This window comes from Peromyscus leucopus, chromosome 7 (assembly GCF_004664715.2).
Source record: "Peromyscus leucopus breed LL Stock chromosome 7, UCI_PerLeu_2.1, whole genome shotgun sequence".
NCBI lineage: Eukaryota > Metazoa > Chordata > Mammalia > Rodentia > Cricetidae > Peromyscus > Peromyscus leucopus.
The window spans coordinates 2315451-2327762 of NC_051069.1; the positions used below are offsets into that span (position 1 = coordinate 2315451).

A 12312-nucleotide genomic window follows, 5' to 3' on the forward strand; every position below is an offset into this window, starting at 1 on the left:
TGATGCATCCGGATAATCCAGCTGTTCCATTCTAGAAACAACAGCAAACAAAAAAAAACCTCACCACCACCTCATGTCCGACTTCATCCACAAAACCGAAAAGGTCCTTATGGAACAGTATCGTTTACTGAAGCCAGTGTTTCTGTCCCCAGGAGGGTTATCAAACCCTGGCGTCTGTGACACTGGTGTCAGTCAGGAAGGAATAGGCTGAAGGGCATCATGGAATGAATACAGAGTGAAGGAGGGTGAGTGGAAGTCTAGGGCAGGGAGCGAGTGAGTGCAGAAAAACCACCCACAGCAGCAAGTAGAGACGAGGGCATGGGCATGACAGAGGGAACACGCTGGTAGGCAAGCACGTAAGAGCAGCCACTGGGCATTTTTGCAGGGTAGGATGCAGGCACTGGAGGTGGATGGCTGGATTTAACCATCAAGGCGGCACCTGGGCTTAGTGCTACACGCTCCACCCTGCAGATAAGCAAGAGGTGCTGAGAACGTCTAAATTAGTTAGTTAGGTACTTCTCCGTGTATATGTACCCGTGTGAGTTTGTGTGCATGGTGTATGTGCAGGAGCCAACAGAAGCCAGAAGAGGGGCCTCTGACCCCCTGGAACTGGAGTTGCAGGTGGTTATGAGCTGCAGTGTTGGGATTTGAACCTGGGTCTTATGTAAGAGCAGCAAATACTTTTAACCACTGGGTCACCTCTCCTGTCTCAGATGCTAAGAACTTCAATTATAGGTTGATAATAACTTAGTAAAAGTCACAGGCGACTGAACCCCAAATGCCAAACACCAATAACCGTGAGTTCTTTGATTATAAAACTAGAGACATATTTAACTGATATGATTTAGTATATATATAAGCACACATACATAAACACACACACACACACACACACACACACGAGTCATATGTATAGATGAAAAAAATTTTTTTTGAGACAGGGTCTCATATAGCCCAGAGCTGCCTTGAATTTACTATACAGCCAAGAGATGACCTTGATCTTCTGACAGTCCTGCATCTACCTCTCCAGGGCTGGGATTGCAGACATGCACCACCATGCCTAGTTTTATGGATTGATGGGGTAGATCCAAAGGATGGGGATTGTAGACAAGCCCTCTTCTAACTAAGCCATGACCATCTCCAGCCCTACAAAATATTCTGAACTGGTATTATCTTGAGAAAGTTCAGCAAATAGTTGTCCAAGTTACAGGATAAAGTGTCCTCAATTCAATCTCTTCACCTTCCATGGTATTTCAGAGTTGCCACCACCATTCGGCCAGATGTGTCTGCCCTTTACAGCAAGGAGGAGCCTCTAAGACCCAGGGTGGAGAGATGTGTAAAATGCCCCTAAAGATGAACTGGGGTTTCTGGCAAGTTCCATACTTGGCATGCCTGAGCGCTTGGCCTGGAAAAGCACCATCAATATCCAGAACATGATTCCGGACCACAAAACTCCTGATAGTTTAACATAAATCTTTCCAGATTCCCTTTAAACCCGTTTCCTCTTTAAAAGAACGGATTATTATGTGCTGGCCATTAAGCCATGAGGTACTTAATATCCAACTGGGGGACCAGGGTGGCCAAGTCAAATTCAGCTATATCCTGTGCCTTTTTTTTTTTTTTTTTTTTTTTTGGCAAGTAGCCTAACTTGTGGGCATTTCTGTGACCACAGCCCTTCACTAATCTGGCCTTCTCGTTCTAGGGCACAGTTCCTGACTGCTGGAGAACTCCAGCTCTTATGGGACCCAAACACTTCCCAGAATAGAACCAACCTTTATTTTGCTTCCTGCGGTTGTTGGGCGGCCTTTCTTGTCAGCTTGCAGGTTTTCAGGAAATAAAGATTTTATAAAAGGCCTAGAAAACGAGAAAGAGGATGGATCAGCAATCTCTCAGTTCTGTGGGGGCTGGATGTGCTGTCCAGAAGCATCTAAGGCTGGCCACAGGAAAGCCATGTGACTTACAGTACAAGCCTGCAGGATGTCACTTGGCCAAATGAACACCAGACAGGAAACACAAAAGAAAGAACTGTAAGACGCAAGTGTGTCAGAGTCCCAAACAGAGACATAAGTGTGGAACACCCCGGCCTCTGGAACTGAGGGCCATCTTGGGGATAGCACAGCCGAGGGGGAGGGATGACAGGATGTGTTTGTGAAGACAAGTTAGCTAGACTGGAGCCCTGCGGATGGTGGGAGCTGGGAGCATCAGAGGTTTATGCCACTCTGCTTGTGAGAACCTGTTTCTGAATCTGATCTCGGTGGAGTGTTGGACCTGGATAATTCTTTGATGGGGCTTAAGGGAGAGTGTCCTACACATCTTAGATCTTTGTTTGCTTGTTTGTTTGTTTTTGAGGCATGCTTTTCTGTAGTCCAGGCTGACCTTGAACTCCCCATGTAGCCCAGGATGACCCTGAATTTCTAGTCCTCCTGTTTCCATTCCCCAAGTGTGTTGTGGGACATTTGTACACTGTGAAGAGGTATTTTATTGCTGTGATGGGTGTAATAGAAAGCTGAACGGCCAGGCAGGAGAGATAGGCAGGATTCCCGGGCAGAGAGAAAAGGATAACCGAGACTCACAGGAGACGTCATGGAGACGCCGAATAAGTGGGACCACAGAATGGGAGAGAGGTGAAGGCCACGTGGTAGAATGTAGATTAATTTTAAAAAAGTGGGTTAATTTAAGTTGTAAGAGCTAGCGGGTCAAGCCTAAGCTAAGGTTGAGCTTTCATAATTAGTAACAAGTCTCCGTGTCATTATTTGGGAGCTGCTGGCCCGAAGAAAAGTCCACTTACACATGTGCTTGGGCTACGGTCCTTTGCCCCATGCCAGGTCTCACGAGGGGCTAGGGAACAAACCCAGGAGGCTGTGCATGCTAAGCAAGCACTGTACCCACCGAGCCATGTCCCCGGCCCTACAACGCAGGACATTTAGTAGCATGAGTGACTTCTGCTTGCTAGAGGCTAGCAAGCAACACAGCCTTCGAGGAGGAGCAGTGTCAAGTGCTGCAGTCCCTGAGGCTTTGTCTGAAGAATATATCCCCTCACTAACTTTAACCGAACACCCAGCAGGCACACAGGGCAGGGGCATGTCTGGTGACTTTGATGCGCCTGGTGTCTGAACCTTAGCTCAAAAAATATCTTCTAACTGGCTCGGTGAATGAAGTGGCCCACATACGTTGACAACTGGCTATGCCAACCCCAACTCATTCCCCGCTGAGCGACCTTTTGGTCTTTAGAAATTTCCAGGAAGTTCCCCCAGCCGTCTACTTCTAACCTGGCCAGACATAACCACAGATTTTTACAGCAATCGCATTACAAAATAATATGCTGTATCTAGATGACAGGAGTTTATGCCGGCTCATCAATCTCTCTTGAACTTGGCAGGAGTTTTAATAATTAAAAACCATCTCTGAAAGTAAGATGCCTTCACCTGGCTGCCACGAAACCCACAAGGTAGGACTTGCAGCCTCCCTGACCTTCTCAGAGGACAGCACATTGAGGTTATGCGTTTGGAATGAAAAGAAAGGTGGCATCTCAAAAGTGAGCGTGAAGAAGCTGTGGCAAAGGATGGTGGTGGAGCACCGGGGTGGGGGAGCACGGTGGTGGAGCACCATTGTGGGGGAGGACAGTGGTGGCACACTGGTGTGGGGGAGGATGGTGGGGGAGCACCTGCATGGGGGAGGATGGTGGTGGAGCACCATTGTGGGGGAGCATGGTGGTGGCACACTGGTGTGGGGGAGGATGGTGGTGGAGTACCATTGTGGGGGAGCATGGTGGTGGCACACTGGTGTGGGGGAGGATGGTGGTGGAGCAGTGGCATGGGGGAGCATGGTGGGGGAGCACCTGCATGGGGGAGGATGGTGGTGGAGCACCATTGTGGGGGAGGATGGTGGTGGAGCACTGTTGTGGGGGAGGATGGTGGTGGAGCAGTGGCATGGGGGAGCATGGTGGTGGAGCACCTGCATGGGGAGGATGGTGGTGGTGCACCTGCATGGGGGAGGATGGTGGTGGTGCACCTGCATGGAGGATGGTGGGGCTTGGGGGGAGACATTTAAATGAAGCAAGACTAGCCCCTCACTGGGGCTAGGAGAGCAAGCCTGTTTTGCTTTCACGCAGTTAACAGAAAGCTGCTCCAAGTGTTGCTACTCCTTAAGGCAGCTCTCCTGGCTGGGGATGCAGTGCAGTCCGGAGCCTGCTTGCCTAGCATGCAGGAAGTCCCGGAGTCAATCCAAGCATCACATACAGGAGCGTATAATCCTAGCCCTTGGGAGTGAAGGCAGGAGAATCAGGATTTCAAGGCCAGCCTGGGGGACACCCCCTCAAAAATAAACAAGAACGAATGTGTGCATATATCCTCCTGTAGAAGCTCCTCCCAGGCTTGGTTTTCTTTCCTTTGTTCTTTCTTTTAAATTTGATTTCCATCCACCTTTTCATTTTGCTCAAGTGTCTTGCAGACTAGCTTATGACCACTGGTTGCAGCCCATTCAGTGGCTGAGCAATGGGAGCTGCAGCCCAGTCCTCAGGGGTCCACAGGGAACTGCTGGACAGGCACAGAGGGCACCTGCACACCTCAGACCAGTGACCCAGGAGCTGGCAAGGTCCATTCACCCTGCAGTTCCTCCTTGGCCAAATCTTTTTCAGCCTTCTCCATCTTCTTATGGCCTCTGTAGAAGAAGAGCTTGAGCATGACCTCCAATAGGCACTCATGGGAGAGGGTGCTACACACACTCAGACCTTCCCAGGTCAGCATCTCATCAGACCCCCTGGGTGAGCTTCCTGTTGCTGCATGGGATGGCAATGACCCCACAGTACAGAAGAGAATCTGGATTATACAGAGAGATGGTGGGCAGGTTGACATAAGATGCCTTTGTGAGGGGTTGAAGGCCAATCCCGGGGTCAGCCACCATCAGAAGCCACTGCTCCCTGAAGGTCGCTTGGATCTAGTTTGTGAATGTTCTAGGTGTGAAACAGCCAGCAACCGGAGTGGTTCCAGTGGCAGCCAGATGTCAGGACAGCTCATTGGCCAGTGTTCCTGGAGATGATGCTGACCTCGGCGGTGTTCCCAAGGGCAAGAAAGGCTCGAGCTGACAGCAGCAGCTTCTCCCAGGTCCTCTTCAGGCTCTTGACAAAGAGGCCATCACTGTGCCTTTTGTAGCTGTGTTGTGCCATCTGGAGATCAAGAGTGGCACCACCTAAGTATGTTCCTGTGGCAAGGAATGTGAGGACATCCTCTTCCTACATTTGCAGGACATCAAGGGCTCCAGACACAGGAATCAAGAATAAAGAAGCCACAGGGATCCCGCCATGGACAGAAAGTTCCTCCTGGACTTCTCCACCTCCAATGGCTTCAGCAATCCAGCAATTCAGGCAATTAGCCACTTTTAAAAATGGAGTGACCATGGAAACTCCTTTTGGCATTGTTCCAAGGGCAAAGTATCATAAAAGTAAATTTTTCTATTCTTCCTGGTCAGAAATAGTTATTCTAAGCTGGTGCCAATATGGCCACTTTTCCCTCCTAACAGTGTTGAAGACGATGGATTGTAGTGGGTAGCCATTCCAACCTTGATCTGGAAGTTCCAACCCCCATTGAGGCTTCGGTAACTGTCACATCTACAAGGCGGGGCCAAGAGAGGACCCTGAAGACCTGAGATCCGGATGCGCCCTCTCTTTTGGTTCCTGGACCCTGGACGCTGGAGGTAGACTGAGCAGAGTTCTCCAGAGAACACCGCCGGACTGTGCCATGTCTTTCCCAGACCCTGCAACCTACCTATCCCTTCATTTGTAAATTACGCCACTAAATAAACCTCCCTTTTAACTACGTGGAGTGGCCTTAATAATTTCACCAGTAATGGAGCCAGGCATACAGATGGCACTTGGGGGAAGGAAACATTAGGGACAGAAGGGAGAGACAAAGACTAGAAGGAGAAAAGCCCTTATGAGAAAACAAGTAGTCAAGTTATAAACCAGACTCAACAGTTCCAAAGGAACCAGATGCTAAGCGCTCCAGTATCACTCTGGTTTGCATGCTGAAACAGTACCATCACTGGTTTGTGATAACATGGGGCCAGAGAGGTGGAGAGCACTGGCTGCTCTTCTGGAGGACCTAGGTTCAATTCCTAGCCCCCGCATGGCGGCTCACAAACCATCTGTAACTCTAGTTCCAGGGGATCTGATCTCTCTTCTGTCCTCTGTGCGTACCAGGTACATACATGGTACACAGACATACAAACAGGCCAAATACCCATACACATTAAAAACAACAACAACACACCAAAGTGTACTGCACGCCAGATAAAGCAGAAACTTACAGCTCACTGCTCTGCATGAGTTCAATCAAGTCCATGAAAAGCACGTCCCGGTTCCTTTCACAGAAGCCATCCATGTCATAGGAAACCTGGCCAGGAATGGAAAGAAATCAGATTCCATCCTAGACATTTCTTTGGCTAAAAACATCCTTAAGTGGGTATGGCTAGCTTCATCAGAAGGTGGACCTTTCTAGTTGTGGTCTTTGAGGTTTCACACTTTATGCTGCTGTCACAGAAAGTTTATCCTCTGGCTTAGCTGACTACGACCTAATGGGGGGTGATGAAGCTCTGGCCCCCCAGGTGATCTGTAAGTGAGACTACAGCTCTCTAGAACACATGTCCACTTGTCTGCGGATCCCTAAAAATGTCTGAGCAGTACATGAAGTTATTTTTCCTAAGTTCTGACTAAGCGAAGAAAAAGGGAGCCCTCAAGCTCACTCATCAAGTATGTCAACTAAAACTTGGTCATTGTTCTTAGAAGCAGCATTAAAGCTGTGCCCATCTGCCCTGGCCTCAATGCTCAGGGACCGTGGTTAACAAGAGACTAGCTGGGAAGAAAGATTATATCTGTGGATTTCCAGAGGACCAAGAAGCATCCAAGAGCCATGACCCCAAATTCTATTAGGACCCTACATAGTTGTGGACCCTGTAGGCACCTAGTTACTCACTTTGTAAGGGAAAGCACCCAAGTTAGTCCCAGTGCCCATGGGAAAGCAAAGGAATGGAACTTTGCAACTGTCAAGACACAAAAACCTATTGCTTCAGCAGCTGCAGTACATGCCAGGGAGATCTGTGCTTTAAAATAAGCAGCCCTGGAGACAGTGCTTTGTTTTAACTCTTCAAATTCGTTCCAGGTCCTATTTGTTGAATGAATAAATAACATGGATCTCTATTGGTTCATGAGAAAACAAACCCCAACCCTAAAGGCTCAAAACGGGGAGTCTTTAGAATGGATGAGTCTGGCCCACTGAACTGTGGTCTCGGGCCTTACCTTCCCAGCATAGTGGTGAATGATGAAGCCTTGGTTCCAGCTGTTGAAGTGCTCATGGCTCCCGATCTGCATCTGGAGCTTCTGCAGCAGTGTCTGGTCGGCACCTTCGCCCACAGCGTGCATGGTGGCACACACGTCATCCAGGATGCTCATGATTCCAGGAGGGTTCTGGTGAGACCAAGAAGGCAAGGCCTGGGTCACTGACCCCTCCAAATACACAACACCTATGGGGTCCTTCTTAAGCCAGGAGACTGCTCCCAAGACCCAGATGCCATCTTGATCATCAGCCACTCCTTCCAGGAAAGATGCACTTAACATTCCCAAAGGAGGTTTTAGCCTTCAGATCTGAAGATGAAGGAAACTCATTTCCAAGAAGAGAGCTGGCTCCCTAGACAGTGTCACTTTTATTTATTTATTTATTTTTGTGTGTATATGTGTGTATACACGGTCCTGTGTATGTGGGCGCACGGTGGTGTCACTTTTATTTATGTATTTATTTTTGCGTGTGTATGTGTGTATACACGTTCCTGTATATGTGGGCGCACGGTGGTGTCACTTTTATTTATGTATTTATTTTTGCGTGTGTATGTGTGTATACACGGTCCTGTGTATGTGGGTGCACGGTGGTGTCACTTTTATTTATGTATTTATTTTTTTGCGTGTGTATGTGTGTATACATGGTCCTGTGTATGTGGGCGCACGGTGGGGCTGGAAGGTGTCATCCTTTTTATGGCTCCTCCTTTGCTATTGTCACACAACCACGAGCTATCGTCTAGAATTCGGGAACCACTGCCATTTGTAACTTGGTATTTTTTTTTTTTTTTTTTTTTTTTTTTTTTTTTGGTTTTTTCAAGACAGGGTTTCTCTGTGTAGCTTTGCACCTGTTCCTGGTACTCACTTGGTAGCCCAGGCTGGCCTCGAACTCACAGAGATCCGCCTGGCTCTGCCTCCCGAGTGCTGGGATTAAAGGCGTGCGCCACCACCGCCCGGCTAACTTGGTATTTTGTACACATTCTTATTTACTGTGGTAATAAAAGCCCGTTATTTTATTTCACGCTACACATTTACACATTACTAACGTTAATGTTACCATTCTGTGCCAGAGTGATTTCCTTGTCAGTTGAAAAGAAACTGACACACCTCACTGAAGGGTAGACCAGTGGAGGGGACCACAGGCTGGTACTTACGACTTTGCTCTCTATGAGGTCACACACAATTTTATTATTGAAGTATTCAATGGGCGTCCATCTTATTCCCTCCTGAACGTATTCTTCCTGGATGACAGAAATTAGAAGCTTGCATAAACCACCATGAAAGAGAGAACATGCATCCCTTTACATACACTAAGAACTTCTCCATCACTAAGAGATGACAGGAAAGGAACATCTCATAACTTAAAGGTTTCTATGTTTTGTCCAAGTCGTAAAAATTGATAGCGTACAACTGTTTGTTTGTTGTTGTTTGATGTCCCAGGCTGGTCTTGAACTCATTATATATCCAAGGATGACCTTGAACTCAGGATTCTCCTGAATCCATGTGGAAGTTTGAACAAGAATGGCCCTCATAGACTCGTATACTTGAATACTTGGTCCCCAGGTGGTGGGACTGTTTGTGAAGGATTAGGAGGTGTGGCTTTGTTGGAGGAGGTGTGTCATTGGCGTGGGCTTTGAGGCTTGGAAAGACTCTGGCCATTCCCAGTGTGCTCTCTGCCTTCTGCTGTGGTTTGAGCCAGGAGCTCTCAGCCGCTCAGGCCGCCACCCCTTCACTCTGCCATCGTGGACTGCAAACCTCTGGGACTGTAAGAACAACTAAATCCTTTCTTTGCTAAGTTGTCTCGGCCATGTTTTACCACAACAATAAAAGAAGTGGGCCAGATCTTTCTTCCTTCTCGAACTTTGTATGTGATGGGCAGTCTGGGGACTCCACCTCCATCTGTTCTGTTTATTCAGCCCTCCTTCTGTTAGTGGTTTCAGTCAATCTCCACGAGGGAATCTCCAGGTAGATGGACAGAAGACCGCTTACACCTACTTCATGCACTGGAATCCTGACCCTTCTAATTTTGTCCTTCAGTAACAATCTCACCACTGTCCAGTTCTTCAAGATACAAAGCCAGGGATCTGGAGAGATGGCTCAGAGGTTAAGAATAGCGGCCACTCTTTCAGAGGATCCAGGTTCAATTCTAAGCACCCATATGGTAGCTCACAAACAACTGTAACTCCAGTTCTTAAAGATCTGATGCCTTCTCCTGGCCTCCATAGTCACCAGGAACACACGTGGTGCACACACATACACACAGGCAAAATACCCACACATATAATATAAAAATTCAAAAGAGGATACAAGCTAGGAATCATTCTGGGTGATTCTTAGCTAATTACTAATTATTTTAAGCAACCTCTGTATGCCAGATTCGACAGAATACATACTGGATCTCCCCTCTACAGTTACCATTGTTTTCTGAGTTTCTCTATGTTGGCCTTGAATGTATTAAGCCTCGTAAAGTACCGCTATGAGCCAGACCCTCCCCTCTTCCTTCCAGCCTCTCCTCTGGCTGCCTTACTCTAGCCATTCTTCAGTGCTGGACAGCTAACCTTCCAATATATGGTCCCTAAACGACTTCTGCTATGTGTAGCTTCTGCTCAGACTGCATGTGTACCCAGAACCTCAGGATTCAAGGTTTAGAGATAAGGTCTTCGTAGATAATAGTTAATGAAGGGTCTCATGATTACATCACTCTGGACTTGCGTCTTAATGAGAGAAAGGAGAGGCTAGGACATGGAGCACCAGAAGGCAGGGAGAGAGAGTAGAGTTAGACCACCACAGGCGCAGGAGGCCAAGGGCCACCAGGATGTGGCAGAGAAAGAATCTTAGGGTTTTCTGGAGTCTCCCTCTAGCCTTTGGAAGGACTGCAAGGCTGGATTTTAAACTCTTGGTACGTGGCTGTAAGAGAAGAAATTTCTGCTACCTCAAACTCCCTGTTTTGATTTGTGACAGTGATTCTGGAAATCAAAAACAACATGGCACCAAGAATTTTGGAGAGCCTCCACTGCATCTTTAGAACAGACTGTAAGCAAGACATAGTTCAAGGATGAATTCAAATGTGAGCGTTGTTAAAAATATGTATAGTTTACGGGGAAGACTGGGGGTGCCGGCCATCCGGGAAAACCGTGTGTTTCCCAGACAACGGAGGTCAGAGCAAGGGTTCCCATTTCACTTTGGTCAGTGGGACAGAGAGTAGCAAGAAACAGCCCTTTGTCTGTCGGGCTAGCCTCCTAGCTTCACTTACTGACAGAGAAAAGCAGGCAGCAGATGGTATTTGCATTTCAAAGACTGAAATACTGCAAAGTCATATGGCTTTCCTCCTGACTTTAGTAGGTACATTTCCTAATACAGGACAGAAATCCAAATCAGTCATCAAAAGAGAGATCTACATCTTCGAAGCCAAGAAGACAGAGAGGAGGAAGAGGGACCACTTACCTGTTCTGCCTTTAAGGTCAGCTCAATAAAAATCTGCTGTAATTTCTCATTAACGAAATTGATGCAGAACTGTTCAAAGCCATTTTTCTGGGGGAAAAGAAAACAAACAAAAAGAAGGTCTTTTCCTGCACTCATTTCACAAAATCATTTGAAAGTCACTTCTTGGTGGTGCACTAAAATGTCTGTGTGAAAGAACTGCCTCAGGAACTCTGGCTGCGTCAATGGAGGAAGCACGGTTTATATTTAGGAGACACTAATTTGGTAAAGGTACATGAAGAACTCACAGAGCAAAGAGGAGATGGAGCCGGCTTCTTCTTCATTGCCTAGAATTATTCTTGTTGGCCAGAGGAAACATCCCCCTCCCCCTCCGAGCTCTGATGGTTCAATCCTTCCTTCCTTCCTTCCTTCCTTCCTTCCTTCCTTCCTTCCTTCCTTCCTTCCCATTTATCACTTTTATTTGTGTGTGTGTGTGTGTGTGTGTGTGTGCGCGCGCGCGCGCGCGCGCGCACTCATGGGCATGCCCAAGGAGGCCCGGCAGAGGGCATCAGATCCCCTGGAGCCGGAGTCATAGTGGTTGTGAGCTGACTGATGTGGGTGTGAGAAACCGCATCCAGGTCCTTTTGAAGAGCAGCAAGGGCTTCTAACCACTGAGCCATCTCTTTGGCTCCCTCTCTCTCTTTCTTGCTTCCCCACCTCCCTCTTTCCTTTCCCTCTTCTTGTGTGTCTGTGTGCTCACGGGTGCGTATGCAGGAGCCCTCAGTGTGAATAGAGTTGAGAGAGGGATATGGAGGGACAACTCTCTGCCTTAATCCCCTAAGACAGTCTCCTACTAAACCTAGAGCTGGGCACTCTAAACCCACTGAGCCCTGGCTCTACCTCCCACAGCATCGGGATTACAGGTGGATGCAGCTACTTTTACCTGAGTGCTGGGAATCTGAACTGAGGACCTCATGCCTGCATGGCAGTAAGTACTCATACCCACTGAGCCATTTCCTCAGCCTTCCTTACCTGAAATATTTCAAAGCCATAGATGTCTAGGACGCCAATGTTGTATTCCTCATGGTCCTTCTCCATGGCTTTATTGATGGACTAGGAGAAAACAAACACAGCACAAATAACTTTCCTCCTTATTGAACAGACGTAGTGGTGGAGTGCGGGGCAGGGGGATGATGGGGATGGTGGTGGTGGTGGTGGTGGAGGCGGGGGAGGCGGAATGCACTACACAGCAACCACACTGACTCCTGGAGACAGGTCAGCTTGAAGATGGGGTTTATGTTTTAAAAAGGTCTCAGGAGGATTCAAACAACAACTGTAGTGTGGGTGTGGGGGTTGGGGGTGGGGGTTGTGAGACCTGGAAGAAGCTATCGTCTTGGGTGATATAAGTAACATGCTACCCTGAATGAAACTGCAAGCTTGCAAAACCTGCAACTGCCAGTCAGATGTCCTCAACTCAGCAGCCACTTAACCCTAACAGGACACAACGAGTCACTGATGCCGAAGATAAAGTGGTCCTAGTTCTCAGGAGCATATGCAGCAGGCCAACA

The 12312-nt window shown here is 47.9% G+C and overlaps 1 protein-coding gene and 1 pseudogene across 1 annotated transcript in view; both read right to left on the bottom strand.

The window, feature by feature from the left end:
• The window catches only part of Myo1e (myosin IE), a 202002-nt gene that overhangs the window by 53328 nt on the left and 136362 nt on the right, over positions 1 to 12312 (bottom strand). Inside the window, exons 11-16 of the mRNA XM_028865833.2 lie at positions 11777 to 11857; positions 10769 to 10855; positions 8479 to 8565; positions 7292 to 7459; positions 6304 to 6389; positions 1773 to 1854 (exon numbers count right to left, since the gene is read on the bottom strand). Of these exons, the coding sequence (XP_028721666.1) occupies positions 1773 to 1854; positions 6304 to 6389; positions 7292 to 7459; positions 8479 to 8565; positions 10769 to 10855; positions 11777 to 11857 (591 nt within the window). The remainder of the gene's footprint in view (positions 1 to 1772; positions 1855 to 6303; positions 6390 to 7291; positions 7460 to 8478; positions 8566 to 10768; positions 10856 to 11776; positions 11858 to 12312) is intronic.
• LOC119088299 lies at positions 4299 to 5600 on the bottom strand (annotated as a pseudogene).